The sequence below is a fragment of the Bombus vancouverensis genome, chromosome 13 (genome assembly GCF_051014615.1).
Source record: "Bombus vancouverensis nearcticus chromosome 13, iyBomVanc1_principal, whole genome shotgun sequence".
In the NCBI taxonomy this organism is placed as follows: domain Eukaryota; kingdom Metazoa; phylum Arthropoda; class Insecta; order Hymenoptera; family Apidae; genus Bombus; species Bombus vancouverensis.
Window position 1 is genome coordinate 3,708,549 of NC_134923.1, and position 20,117 is coordinate 3,728,665.

General features: G+C 43.5%; 2 protein-coding genes across 5 annotated transcripts in view; one reads left to right on the forward strand and one right to left on the reverse strand.

Moving 5' to 3' along the window:
* The window catches only part of msi (RNA-binding protein musashi), a 99,701-nt gene extending 79,915 nt beyond the window's left edge, over positions 1-19,786 (forward strand). For all 4 annotated transcript variants that reach the window (XM_033343602.2, XM_076623701.1, XM_033343609.2 and 1 more), the window contains one exon: positions 1,167-19,786. In XM_033343602.2, coding sequence (XP_033199493.1) covers positions 1,167-2,042 — 876 coding nt within the window. In that variant the 3' untranslated portion in view covers positions 2,043-19,786. The remainder of the gene's footprint in view (positions 1-1,166) is intronic.
* Positions 1-20,117, reverse strand: part of LOC143303490 (uncharacterized) — a 54,290-nt gene that overhangs the window by 29,746 nt on the left and 4,427 nt on the right. The gene's annotated exons all lie outside the window — the stretch shown is intronic.

The window sequence follows — 20,117 nt, forward strand, 5'->3', positions numbered from 1 at the left end:
CGAAATTATCAGATGTTTCCTGAAAACATCTCGCGTTTGAAAGATACCGTGAAAACGTAGAAAAGATGAAGAAGCTCGGGAACGGGCCACCGACGCGTTCAAATTCTTGTCCATTTCCTCCTCGATAGGTCAAACCGTTCGCATCGAAGGAAAAAGATTCGGGATCGGTAATGGGAAGGGGGTAAAAAGAAAAAAAGAGAAAGAGAAAGAAAAAAAAGATGAAAACGCAATTCGCCTCGAGGAGATTCGATGCACCAGTTTCTTCCTTCCACTTTTGCACGAGACTTCACACAGTAGATCGTAGACAGAAAGTTGTACTAATCGATGTAACTAATTGCTGAGACAGTGTAAAGGAAGTAGAATCGTATTTTGGTATTTTACTGTATTAAAACATGTATTTAAAACTTGTAAAAGGTGGAAAAGAGGCAGAGGCTCGTTTCTAAAAGATACGTTCGCACGGGATTCGAGAGAAATCACGAACGAGGACTGTGGGCATAGATTATACATATATTACTCGTATTCGGTAGCGATGCAATTAACGACCGTAACTTCAGTTGATTCTTATCATATTTATTCGAAGTCCTTGTCTCACGTAATCCTAGAATGTTTGTCTTACATTGGCTTGGACAGTCTTGCATGTAAACGGTAGTTTGGTAGTAATTAGTTAACTGTACATAAAAGGAGATTTTATGGTACCTCTTTTACAATACAGAGTACGATATCGAGATAAACGAGACAGGATACTTTTTGGACGGAACGCGACGGTAATAAAAGAGTTTTCTCGTCACAAGCAAGTCTACTAAAAAACTGAACGATACGAAAATATTCGCGACGCGTTTGTAGCGCCGCGTGCGTTTTATAAAAGTACAGGCGAAATCGACGTCTCGCCGGATTAGATCGACGGAAAAACGAAGCAATATCCATAGACTATAGGCAGGTTGTCGAATACAGTTAAAGAAAGGGACACTCGATATAGGAAGCAGCGAAAGCGTGCGTACAGAGACTGAGAGAGAGAGAGAGAGAGAGAGAGAGCGCGTGTGTGTGCGTGTGTGTAAGAGACAGAGAGAGAAAGAGAGAAAGAGAGAGAGAGAGAGAGAGAGAGAGACGGGGAAGTTGGAAGAGACGGTCGTTGTGCATCGTGGCCGTTCTGGCTTGTTCGGTTACAGCGTAGTCGCGGCTTCGGTTTCATCACGTTCGCCGAGCCCGGTAGCGTGGACAAGGTGCTGAAGTGTCCAATCCACACATTGGACGGGAAGAAGATCGACCCTAAACACGCGACGCCGAAGAACCGCGCGAAACAGGCGAATCGCACGAAGAAGATCTTTGTCGGCGGCGTGAGTCAGGACACTAGTAGCGACGAAGTGAAGGCCTACTTCAACCAGTTCGGCAAGGTGGAGGAAACGGTGATGCTGATGGACCAACAGACGAAGCGGCATCGTGGCTTCGGATTCGTCACGTTCGAGAATGAGGACGTGGTGGACCGCGTGTGCGAGATCCATTTCCATACGATCAAAAACAAGAAAGTCGAGTGCAAGAAGGCTCAGCCCAAGGAGGCGGTTCAACCAGGCGCGTTGACCCTCGGCAAGAGGGTGGTTTTGGGAGCGTTGGGCGTTCGACTGGCGCCACAGCCTCCACTGCCGGTTGCTGCGGCCTCGCAGATCGTCGCGGCTCAGGCGCAGGCCCAAGTGCAAGCTGCCGCGGCTGCGGCTGCGGCTGCCCAGGTACAAAACGCCGTCGCCGGATACGGAAAACTGTTCGCCAGCAGTTACCCGGCTTTGTCCGCTTATCGATACGCGCCGTACCCGATCCCCGCGGCGGCGGTCGCCGCAGCCGCAGCCGCAGCAGCGCCGGCCCCAGCTCCGGCTCCACCAGCAGCCGCTGCCGCCGCAGCTGCCGCGGCAGCAGCCACTCCTGCAGCGGCTGCCGCGGCTGCGGCTGCGCCCGCCAACCCCTACCAGGGATACTCGCTCACCAACGTCGACATGTCCAGCTTCCAGGGCGTCGACTGGGGTTCCATGTATGGAATGGGCATGTACGTTTAAATGCCGTTGCTTCGGTCGCCTTTCACCCAACGTCGGCTCTGCGATCGGAAATCTTGCGCCGACCGAGTCTCCGCTGACTCTTCCTCGCGACGCGGGTGTCTTCGTTCCTTCGGACGATTCTCGGTTTCTTTTCCTCTTCCTCGCCGATTCTATACTTATCTAGCTGCCACTTTGAAAAATGTTTCGCGTTTGAATCAGCGCGAAAACTTTCGCCATCGTCTTCCCGTTGAATGGATAAAAATGTCTGCTGTCCTTTGTGTAATCGGTTACCGGTTCTACATTTCTTTTTGCTTTTGTCACGTATTTGCATTACGTGTTAAATATACTGAGAATTTATACGTTGAGAAGGATGAGTCGTGGAAAGCGGTGCGAGAAAAAGAAACGAGAAGAGAGCGAATACGGACATAAACTCGAAAGCGTCGCAGAGTCCGAGGTGGTGTCCTCGACCAGGGCATGAGGATTTCCCAGCCCGAAAACCGAAATTATTCTTCTTGCGTTTACTACTCGTCGTTATCGCTTGCCGATTAATTTATTAGCGAGAGAGTGTGAAAGGCAGCGAGGACGAGAGGCAGAACAATTGTATGTATGTGTGCATATGTAAAAGAGAAACAAGTCGCGCGTAATTCGATCGCATCGTATATTTCGTTGCGGTAACCTTGCATCCTTCGTTCGCGAATTTTCGTATATATTTTTCTTTTCCTTTCCTATTTCCTTCATTTTCAATTTCTTTGATTTCGTCCATCGTAATTGTTTCACGCGTTCCACGATATTCTCGCCACACATTCGGTTCCTAGTTAGTTTAGCACGGTCCCTGGCAGAATACGCGCGACGTTGTTCAACCGCGCTTGCTCGTATGCTAATTAATTACTTAATTATTTAAACGATATCGGCGGTCGTTTCGCGACCGTTCCATTCTCAAGGATCTCGACCACGAAGCAATAAAACAGGGGAGGTAGAATGAAAAACAGAGAGAAAGAGGACAAAACATTTGGATGTGTTACACCGTGAACGAACGACCTCGCGAGCCCGATTACTCACTGGATTCGTTCGCTTTGCTTTTCTTTTCGACGTTTCTTTCGTCGGCTCCATTCTATATCCTATTTTGTCGATTTACAAAAAAATCGCGGGGCGACGTTGTTGGCAAACCCGAACGAAAGCACGTGGAAAAGGAACGCTCCACGTTGTAAAGAGCGACACGATCGCGGTCCGCGACACCCCTTTCTTCCGCTCCAGAGAACGAGGCAGTTCTCCTGTTTGTCGCGCGACATACTCCTCCGCCTCGGTCAAAGTGCCAAACGAAGCATATGTGGAAACGTTCTAGCTGTTCGTCTGTCTATTTCTCTCTTCGCCCATCCGTTTGTCAGCTTTCGTCGCGATCTCGGCTAACTTTTCTCTTCCCCTTTTTCCCCTTTTTTTCCTCTTGTTTTGTCTCCGTTTTAGTTACTGCGCGCTTTCGTTCGGTGAACGACTGTTCGCGCGTTCGGTCACACGGTCGCAAACGCGCACGGTCAACCACGCGTACACGTAGAGAGAAAAAGCAGGCGTGCGAAACAGGCGTTACACGGGACGCGTTTAAATAAGATAGCGCATAGGTATACATATATTTTTCTTCGAGTAACGGAAGACAATATTTCTCCATCGCGCGAGTAGCACGAGCAGTCCGCGATTCAACCGCGATATACAGAGAAAGGGAAGGAGAAAAGAGAAAAGAAAACACATTTCTGAGGGATACTCGTTTCTAGGTGTACTAGAGTCGCGAGCAACGCGGCCAAGATAACAGGAACCCAAGATTGAGATTAGCTCAGCGTTAATTAAGCGATCCTAGTTGTAAGTTTCAAGCAGATTAAGACTAGAATTTTAAGGAGTTCGAAACAAAACGAGTCGATACTTAATTTATACCTATCCGTAGGCGTCACGCTGTTCTCGTTTTCGCGACCAGGGATCGATCGAGGCGACTGCATCCGCGGCTCGATCTTTCGCCGCTTTCGATCGACTCGCGCCTTTCCATCGGTGTATTCGTCTCGCGTCTCTTCGTCATCGATCCTTCGCTCTTCGACCAACTCTTTTTCGCTCGTGAAAATTTATTTCTTTTCCCTTTCACCTCATTCTCCCTTTGCTCTTCCGCCTTTCTTTCCTTTTTCTATCGACGCTATCACGAACGACCATTTTCCTCGACAATTGATAAAATATGATTTTTGTCACATTTATAGGAATATGTAGTAAACTGAGATAGTTGATTTTTCTCGAACCTCTAAATAATGGTAGAGATACGTCAATGCTTAATTCTCACGTGGCATCATCCGGTTGCCGTAGTGTTAAGAATATTGCGTCGAGTGGATATCGTCGATGCAGGAGCGCGAAGGATCGACCGAGCGGACGAGAGAACAGACGAGTTTCCGCAAGACTTAAATTAACGATCGCAATCTGCGATTCTTCTATTTATTTATGATACCGTTCTAATTCGCGAACGATTGGGCGGAAGATGGTCGAACGAAACGGTCCCGCGCATGCAGGCGCCGCGATTTGCCGCTAGCAAACGACGAGAGAGAGAGAGAGTGGTCGTCGGCGAGAGGAACGCGATGCCGCGAAACAAATGTGAGAAACTTCGAGCAATAAGCGATCTACTGAAACTGTAAGCTGTGTATTATTTAAGTTTAACGAGATACGATAAGCGTGACGACACGAATCGAGTGAGAAAAAGAAAAAAAGAAAAAAAAAAGGGAGACGATAATCTGTACGCGTAAAGAGATATTTAAAGGAAAGAGATTCGCCGCTCCGGCGAACAGAGAAAAAGAAAAAAAAAGAAAGAAAACGACGCGGCGAAAACGTGTTATAGCGGAGCGGGAGAAGTTCGAAGAAAGAATCCTCTTTCAAACGACAAGTAATATTCTTTAGTGATATATACTTTAAACATATACTTAATATGTACCGTAATATTAACGACGACAAAGCTCGCGAGTGATATTTATGACTTATAAGATGGTACTTAGATGAATAAGAAACAAAAAAAAAAAAATTTGAAAGAGAGAGTGCGAGAGTGAGCACGCGTGAGAGTGTGAGGAAGTAAAAGAGTTAGCGAATGTATGGAAGAGAGAGAGTGAGATAACGAAGCACGCCTTAATACGAGAAATCGCGGAAACAGGTACGCGTGCACGCGTGCGCGTAATCTAGCGAAAAAAAGCAAGCAAGAGGCGATGATTTGACTAGAGACCACGGTGCAACCGAATTCTATTTTCCACGGTCTGCGTACTTCGAGATGGTACGCAGTTTCGAGATAGAACATGGGTGCGTACTTAAAACTGACCTCGAAGACAACCCGATATCGGTGTACCCTATACCCCTGCAGCTTCCACTTTTCCTTTTCTTCTTACCATGCACCTTCTTCGTTCCATCGTGTCCCGCTTATTTGTTTCTTTCTTTGTTTCTAAAAAAAAATTGCTCCTCTTTCTATTTTGTCCTTTCCCTCTTTCCCTTTCAGGGAAATTGATCGTATATTCCGAAATGTCGGTCGAAAGGAAGGAAGAGAGCGCTTCCACGGTCTCGCGTGAAATACGTCAATCGTTTGACGCGAGAACGGAAGGACGCGTTCCGACGAGGAAGAAACGCGGGGGCACTCGATCCGACCGATCGATTTCCTCGTCGACGCGGAACAGAACCTTCTCGTCATTTGCAATCGACAAGAAAACATCATCGACGACGATTAACCTGTTCCTCCTCTACGAACGTTTTCCTTCTTTTCTTTTTACCTGAAAACCTACCGAAAAGAAATCCCTTCTCATACATATGCCGGTGATTATGTATTTTATACGCTACACGCACATGCTCATACATAAAACACACGTACACACGTTAATGTACTTATTGCGAATGTCGAGAGTAATTCTTAGCGTAGTTAGTATTTTAATGATCGCTAACCATCCATTAGTTGAGAATGATCAGTAGGTGAAGCATGCTGGTTGAAATATCTTAGATCCGAATCCCGTTGTTCCTTCACCGCCCTCGTCGTTTCATTGTATTATACGTGTTTTAAGAATAGTATAACTCGCTGCTCTGCTTCCTTGCAGACGTTTCATCGCGACCGTGTCTCATCGGAACGATCATTCGATCGATCTTTCCTTTTCCCTTTTCTCTTGTTTATCTTTGAAATTATTTTTATTTTTTTTTTTTTTAATATTTTCTCGATGAATGTTTGTACGCGTACGCAGTACGTTTTACTTTTTCTTCCTTTAATTACAATGTTATCAATTTGAATGTACATTCGCACAAAATATTATCGATCGAATGTCTGCCACGTCAGCCATGCTCTGATACTTCAAATATTCGATCGTTTCTATTTTTCTTTTCTTTTCCTGGTATATGTATCTTGTATATGGCTGGCATACCCTTTACACGGAAATTAAAATGCCCACCTTCCAAAACCCATCACTTTTAATCGTTTAAAACTTTCAATTATCCGATATAATTCCTCCGATACTCAAATTTTCAAATGACGAACGAAATACTTGATCGTTTATCGACGGAGCAGCAGTGAGTAGAGGATTAAAAGAAGAACTTTTTCAGAGAATCCGAGTCTCTTAACGGAGATCGATCGTTTCTGTAATAATACCGCAACTTTTTCTTAAACTCCCCTACCGCTGCTGCTGTTCTTTCACGCCAAAGCAGCGTTCCTCGAAAAATAAAAGGGAGGGAAAGAGCCTTGGGATAAATACCGTTTTTTCCTCGGCCAAACGACCAAGGCGGACAACGGAGCGAGAAAGAGGGATCGGATGAAAAGAGACGAAGACAAAAAGAAATAATTCACCCTCGCCGAGGCACGTATCAGACGTGTCTCTCGACTCGATTAGACGAGTCCACCCACACCCTACACAATTCTCCGTTTATGGCTATCCGATATTCCGTATACCTCGTTCTATCCTTATTACTATTTACTGTCATTATCGCTCTATTATTACTATTAATATTGTCATCATCATCGTTACTACTACTACTATTATCACCACACTTTATCATTATTATTATCGGTTATCATCGTTGATTATTTTTACCGCCGGTGTCGTCACCCCTGCAAGTACGACTGCGATCATGGTTGCTGTTGCGTATCGTTGTTATAGTCATCGATCGTTGTTTTTCTATTTTTCTGCTTTCCATCGTAATCTTAATTGCCGATGAATCGCGAGTTTCCAACGTATTTTAAGGGAAACTCGAAAGGATTGGAAATACATTGGTAATCGCGATGAGAAGACGGACGAGCGTATTTAAATGAACGCTCGAGAAATCTCATTGTCGATCTTCGTCTTCTTTCTTTCCCTCTTCAGTTTTACCTTTTATGTTCGTACTTTTTCTTTCCATTGTCATTCTTAGTTCTTTTTCTTTTTCCTTCTTCCAATCATTACTATAGTTGTTATCTTAATTTGGTTTCGCTACTTTGTTGTGCCATAAACGCGGATCCGTTGAACGAGCGATGCCCGTGATAGAAAAGGGACGATAAAAACGCGCGGTACGATACATGGACGATTCCGAACCGCGGAAGGATCGAGACACGGCACGATACACAGCAAGAGTACGCAGGGCGGCGAACGCGAAGAACGACGGATAATTAGTTTAGTTCCATGCCTAGATGAGTTGCCAATAAAGTAGTTCGTTTCAAACTTGTAGCTAACCTGTATTGTGTGTACGACAACCTTTTTTTCCCCTCTTCGTTGTTCCTCCTTCTTTCGTAATAGAAACCCCTTTTACGATCGTATTTGTACATCGCGGCTAACTATATCGTTTCTCTTACTTTCGCCAGAAGTAACTGTTTTTTTTATTTTCCTTGTTTTTTCATGTTGTGTAATACTTGACTCACTCACTCACGTATGTATTGTTTCTGTCTCTTCTATAACTCACTTAAACTTCGAATTAGCGTACCTGTCAGTATTTACCGCCATCCATGATGGCTCTCTCTCTCATCAATTTCTTTTTTGTATCTTTCCCCCTTTCTTCTTTTATTTTTTTAGTAGAAGATTCATAGATTTCTTTCCTTTTTTCTTTTATTTTTTTTTTTTTTATTATTCGCCGTTCGGTCGGTGGCGTCGAAGGCTGGCGCAACCGTCGGTGCCGGAGGCACAGTACCGCGGGCGCATCGCTAATTGGCTAATTAATATTAAGCCGTAATTAGCCTCGTTAACCCCGGTAGGCATTCGTTTCGCGCCGCTCTCTGGTTGGTCGGAACACGAGCGTTGCGTGCCCTTTGCATTCGCCGCGTTTGTTCCGCAACTCCGATTCACCTTGTACCGCGCATCCAACCCTCTACCCTCGGCTACTCCTATTTCTCGGGTGCTCTCGAATCGCCGTGACCTCGCTTGGACATTTTGCGAAGCGTCACAAAAACGTGACCGACACGCGTGAAAATCGCGACAAAATACCTTGCACGATATCCCCGAAAAATCCCAACGAACGAATAATTTCCGTTTGTATGGAAACGAATCGTCACTTGGAAGATTCGCTTTCGCGGAAAGAGTGAAATAAAAAGAACGAACAGTTTCCGTTGAACCGAAGAGCGGCGTGCCCTCCTCCGGTATACGTCACGCGTACGCATTACGCATTACGCGTAGACGAATAGAATTTTGAAAGTTACTTTCCTTTTTCTGTCGCTCCATGTTGCTTCTTAAGCGGTTTAAGATAGCCAGCGGATGTGTTGTAGCGCATGCATCTTAGTTAGACCACTCCTGGCGCACTCTAACCAGCAAGTAAGAGTAAAGTTTAATAAATTCGATATGTACACAGTTTTTTTTTTTTTTTGTCAAATCTCCAGCGGGCCCATCTCGCCCCAGACGATTCCTCGGCGGTTCTCGCGGCGAAGGGATCGCCCGCACTACTCGTTTCTCCATTCGATCCCGTTTTACCTCCCGTGATTTCTCATTGCCAACGAGAACGCGGAGGAGCGGCTTAACCGCGCGTCAACCCCTTTTAACCCTTTGCACTTGGTAGAGGGATCTTTTCGATCGAGTCTCCACACAAAACTGCGTTGATCTCTAGCTACGGATATCGAGGAGTGAGTTTTGTCGATCATTCTGTCGAACATGTGGGCCGTGCGCAAAGGGTTAATCGCGAGCAAATTGGTTTCGTTTCGTCGCCGATTTCGGAAAAAGTGACCGTCTTCCAATCCTGTCCCTTTCGATTCGTACGCTCGAGCGAAGTCTGTAATCCACGAATCACTGACGGTTACGCTTGTACGATTTAACGAAGCTCGATATGTCAAGGTCGATAGAAGCGGAAAAGGAAGAGGAACTCGCGAACGACATCGGGAGCATCGATGGTGGACTGGAAGTTCGCCCGAGCGTACGAATACACCTGGTACCCGGAGCACGGAGAAAGAACCTCTTCCGATTTTGATCGTTTCACACGGATGAACGAACACGAGTTCGGACCGGTCTGCCCGAAAAAATTCTCCGCGGTAAGACGCGCGAAAATCTTGCCTTCGAAGCTGTCTTAGATGAAAAGATCCCCGATCCTTTTCGAGGCTGGGATCGGTGTGTACATATCGTCGTCGAGTATTAGTTTAATACGAACCTTTAGAGCGTAGTTCGTTTTATACCTATACGCCGCGCTGTGATTCCTCACGTGTGATACCCCTCGAGCAAGAGGGGAGAGGAGGGTGAAGAAATAGGGAGTGTCGAGCAGCGGAAAGCCAAAATATCGCGAGTTCGTCGTCGTACTTAACGGACCAATTTGGTAGACGTTTGAACGTATTCCTCGAGAGTCGAGCGTTCCGTATGTCCGAGCGCTCGCTACCAGTTTTTCAGCTGCGTCGGCCACACAGCTTAAATACATATCGACTCGCGCAACATATCATTTTACAATTTATCAACTAATTCGATTCTGCTGTATCTTCCCGCGAGTATCGATCCTCGATCATGGATCTTCGACGTGCCGCCGGGACCAGTTGTTCGTGGATCCGCGTCTTCGACTTAGAACGTCTATGAAAAAGAAAAAAAAAAGAAAGAGGAAAAAGAGGAGAGAAAGAAGTAAAAGAAAACGAATAGAACTGGCGCAGTTCTCGCGCAACAGATTGCACTTTCTCCGTGCAATCGGCTACCGCTTCCCCTCGTTTCACAAGATTATCGATTCAACAGAGACCCGAGTGCCTTAATCCGATCTCTATCTTGAGCCCCCTCACCGATCGTTCCCCCTCCGTGAAATTCGAACGACAAAGAAATGAACGCGAGATTAAGAAAGAAAATACAGAACGATAGAAACGGAAAACAAAAAAGAAAAGAGAAACATATGTTGCACAAAAAAAAGAGAGTCGAAGAGAAGAGAAGCAGGAACGATTTAGACGCATATTAATTCCCATAGGCAGTAGAATTGAGTGTCGATCGATAGAGAGAACGCGAGAAACTGAGACGCTTCCACTGATTCAGATCCACGATTTGGCGACTACGACGGCTGAGAATCAGGTAAGACTACTTTTCTTCATCCCCTTTTTACCTTTACTATTTTTCATGTATATATGTATACAGACTGATTCGGGAATCGTAGTACGCTGAGAAAAACAAAGAAACGACAATATACGCTTCTCTTTCCAAAGGAAAACTACTTTCCATATATTATGTAGATATATAATATATATATATATAATATATACATATATATTCCATATATATTCATTTCTCCTTCTTCGAACGGAAGGACAGCAAACTACTCTCGGTTGTACCAAGATTTTCGACTCAGCCAGCGCAGATGGACGCATATGGACGCATTACACGTATTATCACAAATTTGCATTATTTGACCTTATCTTAAAAGTAGATATTTCGCATAGCGAGTGTAGACGTTGCGAGGTTTAGAGGCGTATTAGTTGCGCGCATTATTTATTGTCGATAACGAATCTCCCTGTGGCTTGTGATGAGCCCAGGAACGATACCACCTTCTACCCATACGCATTGTAATATATGATAAATGTTTGTAGTTACTAGTAGAGTTGAATATCGTCGGTAACGTAGAAGTAGATAAGATATGCACAATTGAAACGTTTCCTTTTGTAACTGATTCCAGAACCTCGTTACCGCGAACGGTTGACTTCCGTTTCAAAACATAATAATTAGGCCCTTCTCTCTCTCTCTCTCTCTCTCTCTCTCTCTCTTTATTTAGACCGGATATTTATTTAGACTGGATATATATATATCAATATCCAGTTCGTATGATTGAAAAGATTCAACCGTATCCCAGTAACGATGGTTCTAGGTATCATATGGTCGAGGAATTTTCCACGCGGCAACGTATCCGCAATCTTGCCAATCGGATTTGAGCGGAGAGTTCGATGACCAGCATCTTTTCAAAGTTTTCTTGTTAACGAAATTCGCGAAGCATCAACGCGACCTCACTTCACGTTAACACCTTCGGAACTTTTTTCTTAAAACCGTTTTTCGTATCGAAAATTAATCGTCTCCCGGTGAAAAATTTCTCGCGTTTACGATCGATCCCATTCGTTACCGCGTGGACAATTCAATGACAAGAAAGTACCAGTGTCAGAGCTATTCGTCGATGGCCAGTATCGAGGTTTACAGTAACGGTGTGTGTCGTGCATGTGTAACGACTTGTACATAACTAACATGTGTCTGAACGATTATCTCGTATTCACGCATGATTTTCACTGGATACTTGCTACTAACGCTTGAACCTTCGGAAAAAGAAAGGAAAAAAAAAAAGAAAAAGAAGAAAAACACGTCAGTCAATTGAACGTCTCCGAGAGTTCGGTAGTGAAATGCTTGGTGATACGAGACAGTCGTGCCGGATCGAGGCAAAGCGCGAGGCCTTACCCAAAGTCACATGCGTGACTCGAGAAAGCAAAGAAACAGAGGAACAAGTATACGTAACTTTGCAATCGTTGATCTCGCTAAAATGATTCACCACTACTGCCACCATTACCATCCACTACCAAAAAACCATCGCTGCTACCATCGTTGTTTCCATCGATCGGAAAGCGAGAGAGAATGTGTGATAGGAAAGAAAGAGAGCGAGCGAGTGAGAAAGAAATTATCCGAAGATCAAAGTTGAAATGAATCGCTTTTATGACGGTGTGGTGCACTCGAATGTCGGCTTTTACGGTCAAGCTTTCCATCGTGTTTAACGGCAATCGAGATTCATAAATACACTTTTCTTGCGTCAAAATTCTCATCGTGACCTATCGCGTTTGGAGAGCTTGCCGCGTGTAAAAAGGGACGCTCGAAACGAAGAAAGTCCAGCCAATCTAACTGGTGAAAAAATGCAAAAGATTGGTGAACGAAAGAAAGGAAAAACGCGAGGTCGTGCATCGTGGCTGGCCTTTTTTTCGTTTTTCAAGACACTCTTTCAAAATGGGACCCACGCGTTTTACGTAGCGCTTCTTTCAGGCCGATGAATTTGTTCGGCGTCTTGTTCTTCCAGTACATATATACATATAAATATACATATATATATTATACATACATTCATACATACACATATGCATACACGAATAAATTAACAAACAAATAAATTCTATATATATATATGTATATGTATGTAAAAATATGCGTATATGTTAACGGATGTGTATAGGTAACCAAGAAAAAAACAAAAAAAGAAAAATCGGCGATCGAGCCGACTCTCGACATAACTCTCGACACGAGGAGATCCTCCAATCGATATCGAGGGACAACGAACTATCGATCGTCGCAACGTCGTTTAGTAACAAAATTTTCTCGTCATTCGATAGAAATCGTACCGAGCGATTATCGAGAATCCAATGGATACGAACTTCAGTGCTAATTTCCCTTACTTCCCCCGAGTTTTCCACCTACATCACGTTTACTCTCCAGATCGACCGACTACGGCCTGTGTCTGTAAATAATTAATCCTGAATCGGTCGTCAAAGCGGTCGATCGATCATCGATCGCTAAAGAAGCATAGTTTGTGACGCGGGAGACGCCCAACGTTCAATCCCACGGAAATTTTAATACAAGTTTTTCAGGCATCTACCTCACTTCTATCTTCCGCTGCGTCGTATCGCAGCAACCGTTTCTAGACGCATAACGTCTCCTTTTCCACCTTTGCTACTCTTCCACGTTAACGCGATCGTCGCACAAACTATTCTTCTATCACGGGGCCCGCCAATGGGATCGTGTTTTTCTTGTCCAGCCGATGCGCAAGCTCGATTTTTGCGTGACGATCTTAAAAGGACGAGACTCTTAGAATCCGAGGAACGATCGTCGATCCCACGGCGGTCGCGATCGGCGTTACGTTTTGTACATACGTACAGAGTTTTGATAAACGATATCGATAGAAAGTTTTTAGGAGGAGAGTTTAGGTTTCGACTGGAGAAGAAAACGGACGGGCCTTGATGATTATCGCGTGTGTCATTCGTTTCAAGGTTCGTTCGTTTCCCTCGGCTAGTGCTGTTGTTACCTAAAGTTTTGCCACCTGTACTTTATTAACGCTCGGTATTGATAAGTCGAATACGATATCCCATATTTTTTTATTCAACCTGATCGAAATATATCCCGACTGTTGGTAAAGAAAGAGAAGGAAGAAAGAGAGAGAGAGAGAGAGAGAAGGAACGGGGGAAAAGCGTCGAGGAAAAGGAAATGCCAATTAGTTCGATCGAGCTCCCAATCGTTCGATACGCGTATTTATCAGATTCTCGTACTCCCCCTTCGTTCACCGCGGCACACAGATTGTTTCAATTTTCTTGCTCCCTCAACAACGCGTACATCGACAGAGGTAAGCTGAAATCAGCTAAAAGACTCAGAGATGAGCTTTCAATGGTATATGCAACCGGCTTGAATTTACGCGATCGCATTTCAGCCCGTACGATCAAGCTTTGTGTACGTTTTGCGAGTACATTTCATACGAATCGTTTTCACGAGATGCTCTGACCCGTCGAGTTAACCTGTGTATTGTAAAAACGACGAAAAGTCGGAGAGCACGTCCCACTCGAATCGACGACCCGAGGTAGCAAGCGGTATATGCGAACCGAAACTCAAAGACGAAAATAGAGTTAGGAAAAATAGCGAAGAGAACGACGAAAGGACCTCGATCTCGCCGATTCGAGCGGTCGCTCGAGCGTTCGTTCGTTCAACGATACGTGACAATTATGGGACGAGGACACTTTGCAGTCTCGAGGGTGTTGAAAAAGTACAAACCGGGATAAACGTTAAACCGGGTCGACTAGTTACGACAGACCGGGAAGGACGGAGTCCCGTTTACGCGAGCCCTTGTCGATCGAGATCTACAACCAAGTGAAAAGAGACGTTCTTCCAGGACATTTATCCCGGCCGACCAGGCTCCCCGAACACGGGACTTTTTCCTCCCATTTAGCATGTAGCCACGCGTGTAGCGACATATCTCGCGTGACAGTTACAGGTGATTTTAATATCGATATTATGGTTAGTCATACACAAGTATTACCACCATCATCACCATCACACGTCGTCGTCTTCTTCACCATCATCATCATCATCATCATCATCATCGTCGTCGTCGTCGTCGTCATCGTCGTCGTCATCGCCATACGTCAAGTAGCATTGAATATATTCTTTCGTCGAACGTGCCATTAGTTTATAATCGTTGCTATTAGCATTCTTATTTTCATTGACGTCACATTAGTGTTATTTGGCCGCGTAAGTTGCGCACCGAACGCTTCTATTCCTTTCAATTGACTCGAGAGTTAAGTAATTTACTGTTCGCAGCAAAGATTGCTATCGTATACAATTGGAATTGATGTTTCTTCTGTACTTCCCGTGTTCCGAGGACGAAGCTTCGACACAGCGCAAGCAGCATTCACCTCGTAAGCAGCATTCCCGCGGGCAACGATCTTACTGACTTTCCAATAACGACCTCCGTATTCGTTAGCTTCCCAAGCTGTTTCGTTCGTCGTTAAGGCGCTTGCTCACTTGTCCTTACGCGACTACCGTGACTTTCGATGCGACAACCGTGTATGATTTTTACAGAGAAATCGCCAGGATCGTATAGAACACGCGATAGATCTCTCACTGTAGAAACGATCGCGTACGATAGGATGAATGGCGCGTTTATTGGAAAGATCATGAAATCGTAGCCAGTAGATCAACCCAACTCCACAACGCAATTAGTATAGTGTCAGCTAGCTAGACAGCCGAATAGTAAAACACAATGTGTAGTCAACTCGTGTAATTTACTTACTCGATTTAAATGGGTAAGCAACAAAAAGACAGTAATAAGTGAGGTTTAATTAAGTAGTAGTCGAACGCGAGACATAGCAACAGCGAAGTAGCGGAAAAACTCTGTGCGTGTGTGTGCGTATGCGCGCGTATTCGCGTATGTTTATCGAATGCGAGGGAGAGGAAGATGATCGAGCGAAAGAAGAACGTGAATGAGAAAGGGATATCGAAGGAATAATTATCAACGTATTTACTGCAGGTAAACTGGTTACTGTACCTGTTGTTGTTGAAAACATTAAAAACACTCTTATTCCATGCTAATACCGCTTAATGATATTTTACCCCTTTCCATCGACTCTCCGAAATATTCGATCGACTAGAGTGAGATCAGACCCTTGGCGCACAGACTATCGGTCAAAGTTTAATTAATCGAATCGTTTTCAATCGATGGGATGGCGAGTCAACGCGATAATATCGATTCCTTTGGTAATGACGAGACGAAACTTTCAATTTCCAACCGATCAGAAATTTGCACGCAGCAATACCAATCATCGCGCGACGAACTTTCTTAGAACCACATCGAATCGAAGTGTAGTTCGAACGTTTTTGAATCCTTTGTTTCTTTAGTACGTGTACGTTATTACACTTGGCTGACGCTGCTTATTTCCAATTTTCGTAATATTCAGATTCCTTTAAGCCCGCGATAGGTTTGTATAACGGTCAAACGAGATAACACGAAAAGACACAAGCTTGCGTAGGAACTCGATCGATCGGTATCCGTCGTATTCCACGTTCCTCTACTCTGTCAAATCGTACTTCATTCGTAATACATAAATATGCTATTATCCGGTAACGTAAATGAAGCGTCACGATTATTACGCAGTTATTGGTATCTCGATGCATCACGCGCCCGCGTGTGTACATATTATATATATATATACACGTACTATAAATATTAGTATCTCTTTGTAGTAGTTAATTGGCCCCTTATTTGCGCCGCTGGCCGTATTTTCATACGTTATTGTTCCTGAAATCCAACGCATACCCTGTCTCTTTCGAGTCTTTTTTTTACCGTTTCGAAAGAAAAGGAGGAAAAAGAACAAAGAAAAGAATATTTCCACTTGTTGAATTTCCTTAATTTTTAACGTGACGAACGGCCAGTAGCGCACATTCGTAGGAATTATGGTTTCTTCCCGTTCCTTGGTCGAAGTTCTTCCGAACGATACGATCGCAACCTGAACCGTAATTAAACAGAGCATGAGAACTGCGTGTAAATTGACTTTCGATTCGTATAGGGGTAAACAGTAGTATAATCAAATAAATAGATATAATGACCGCTGGTAATGAAACAGTATCTAGTGAAAGAACGGATGATACTCTGGAACGGTTGTTTCCGATTCGAGCAACGTGGGAATTTTAAGCAACTGAAGGTGAGTGACAATAAAGGGGGATTATTTTTACACGGATTTTAATGGCAGTGAATTTTATCCCCCTGGTATCATTTTGTGTAAAATAGAGTTAGCGAGAGAAGAAAAACGTTTATTCGCCGGACGTGCCGAATTCGAAAATATCTCTGTGTAGCGAAATATCATTTCGACTCAACTGGAAAGGCTAAGTACAGTCTGTATCGACGAGTGTGTGATATAACCTTAACAATCATTATTGTTTGAATGAAAGCGTAGGATGATGTGGTTCTACAAATATCTGTTTTACCCTCCTTGTTTCTGTGTCGACGTTTCTTAAATATAAACGAGTAGTTTGTTACTTTGTTCAATTATAGAGGAAACTAGGTTTTACTTGGACCGACGACAGGAAGAGTTTTTTTTTTTACGTGGCTTGTTTGATGATTGGTGCAAGAGTAGTGAGACTTTTATTGTAAAAAAGCAAACACTCAACTTAGAGTAATCGTCTATTTTATTCGATCATCGAACGAACGAACAGGGAGACCCCGTTTACCAATTACATAGCATACTCATCATTGATTAAATAAAATCGAACCAATGTCCCGTAAATGTTTCATCGTAACCGGATAGGTGCACGTCGCTGATCGAATAAAACTCGACGCGTTCGATTCTTTGTTATCGATTAGAAGAATTTTTCTTATCTGTATATTGGCCCGGTTTAGAAAAGATCTTGAGAGACAGCACGCGTGTGCATGGAGCCATCGTCGAAATCCAAATGAAAATTCAAAGTTCCTTTCTTTCTCGAACGTGCCTAAGAAAAATGATATTTCGTAATAATAATCTATCTGTAACCACGAAAATCGCTCCATGAACATACGAAAGATGAGAAACGTACTCGTTTTAATTTCCACGATAAACCCTTGAACGATCAATTTTCTTGCAGCATCGTAGAAAAGTAGCACCCTTTAATACTTGAAACAATTTACACACTTTTAGACATAGTTGCAGCTGACGTAATGGATAATGTTTAGAATCTAGGTAGAGAAACTAGGTATTTTCGTCGAAAATCTGGACGATGGTAAACCCGTAGGATTAAAGAGAAAAAAGAGAAAGAGAGAGAAACGCCGCAAAGGCGTTCGATCCCGTTTCTGCAACGAATTTCCAAGAACGAGCGTATCGCGTGGCGTTCACCAACGAAAACACGAGTTAGCATGCGATATGCTAATGGAAGCTGAGTGGATCTTCCTTGTGGATTTTTCGCGACCAAAGAAACGCGTGTACATTGAATCTTACCCGTGAAGAAAGGTCGAATGCTTGCTCGCTGCTTCGACGAGCAAGATCGAACTCGATGATGCGCTCAATTTCCCTCGATAGCCCAAAGTACAGCAACGACGCGGGTTAATTCGAACGAGGGCTGGCCTAATTCGATTAGTAAAAAAGATTTTGTTCCGCCGATGGTACAAAGTTGACGAGGAGCGAACCATTTCGAACTATAATTGGAGGAAAAAGAAAGAAAGCGAATAATTCTACGAAAGAATGAAATCTATTCCATGCGAGTATCCATCGCTTTGATATTGCATTTACGACAGTTTACAACGATTCCGGGGCGAGAGCGAGTGCACGCGTTAATGCGTATAAGGCGTTGAACAAAATTTTCTATCGATAACCGTTCGACGAGTCAATTTAGGAATACGACGAATTAATACGCAACGCTCTCGTCCCGAACAAACCAGACATTCCAAAACGATACTCGTTCATGTATTATATGTGATAACGAAACCGTGTTGATGAATTTTGTAATTGTAATACGTTGTCGGGCTGACGGCTCGCAATTCTCCTAGCAACGAACGAATCGACATTTTGCAGGCGAAGAGAAACGGAAGGTGAAAGCGACGCGCGAGGATACACAGGGAAAATAAAGGGCCTCTATCTAAATTGGCTTTTCGTGCCACGAAAACGGAAGATTCAGGGAAAGAGATACTATCCTACGAATATATTCGATCGAAAGAACGATGCGGCGGTCTCTTTTTCATACGAGAACCTTGTGATCCACCTTTCTCGACCAAACGTCGCAAGACTTATTTTGTTACGATGTTGTAGCATTAGCGAGTCATCGAATTACCTCAAGGTACGTTCAAAGATACAGTGTAAAGGAATCGATGCGGAATAAGCGTGAAAGAATCGTCGATGATTGAAGATTGTACCGAGCGATGCGTACAACTCGCGACCGTTTGTATCGTTATCCAATATCGTTCTGTTCGACAGAGGCACGACTGTAGAAACTCTAGGAATATAAGCGCTTTTGTATGCCAAACGAGTACAAAATCTGTACATATCGTCACTGTATTATCATATATATATATATACATATACAGGGTGGTTGGTAACTGGTGGTACAAGCGGAAAGGGGGTGATTCTACGCGAAAAAAAAAGTCGAAAATATAGAATAAAAATTTTTCGTTTGAGACTTTGTTTTCGAGAAAATCGACTTTGAATTTTCGCTCGGTACGCGTGCACTTTATCACGTCTCGTTATAACGGATCTCACTGTAGATTTTTTAAAAAATTAAAAGGAAGAAAAGAAAAATTAAAAAAAAAATTTTATTCTATATTTCCGACTTCTTTTTTCGCGTAGAATCACCCCCTTTCCGCTTGTACCACCAGTTACCAACCACCCTGTATATATATATATGTATAATATGAAAAAGAATGCTATCTATGGAAGTAGATTGCTAATGAAAAAGAATGCTAAAGGGAAACGCGATACGAAACTTTGTGCGAACTTTACACGAAAGATGATGCTTTATGATTATTTATACATTTGTTTAATTTACGTAAGAACAACGAATAATGAGACGCGTTCTCGTCGATATCGTTGGGTCGTTCGAACCAACAGATTTTCGAATCTAGTCGTTTCTAGTCACATTGGAATCTACAGAAGTTCGTGATAAATCGCGACTAGTGTAGGATTTTGAGAGTTAAGAATTAAAGAGAGGGACTGGCCGACTTCCGTAGTTCCGTGTGCCGCCTTTTTGAGAAGAAGAGGAGGACGAAAAGAACGAAGAAGATGAAACAGGAAAGCGGAAGGGCAGATCAGAGTACGCGGAAGACCTGTCCATTTGCCATGGAAGGAACCCCACAATTGGAAACGAGCAACAGAGTGAAATAAAACGTTATCAACTATTCATTTCTGAAGCGTAGAACTTATTTGTATACTTATTATATTTATTTCCGCCACTACCATTGTTATTACATATATTGCTACATTATAATATCATCGCCATTATTATTATTATTATTATTACCATAATTATCGCCATTATCACTCTAATTGTATATACAATGGAATTCAACCAATGTACATCTATATGTTTAAATACTACATTCCCATCGATTAAGTACATATTAATAAGTAAGATTATTTGACGATACTTTTTAAGAAAAAAAGAAAAAGAAAGTAGAAATAACAAATGACACGACGAGAGGTTTCCGAGCACGTCGTTGGTTTATCGAAGGTCCAAAGGAAGCAGAGGA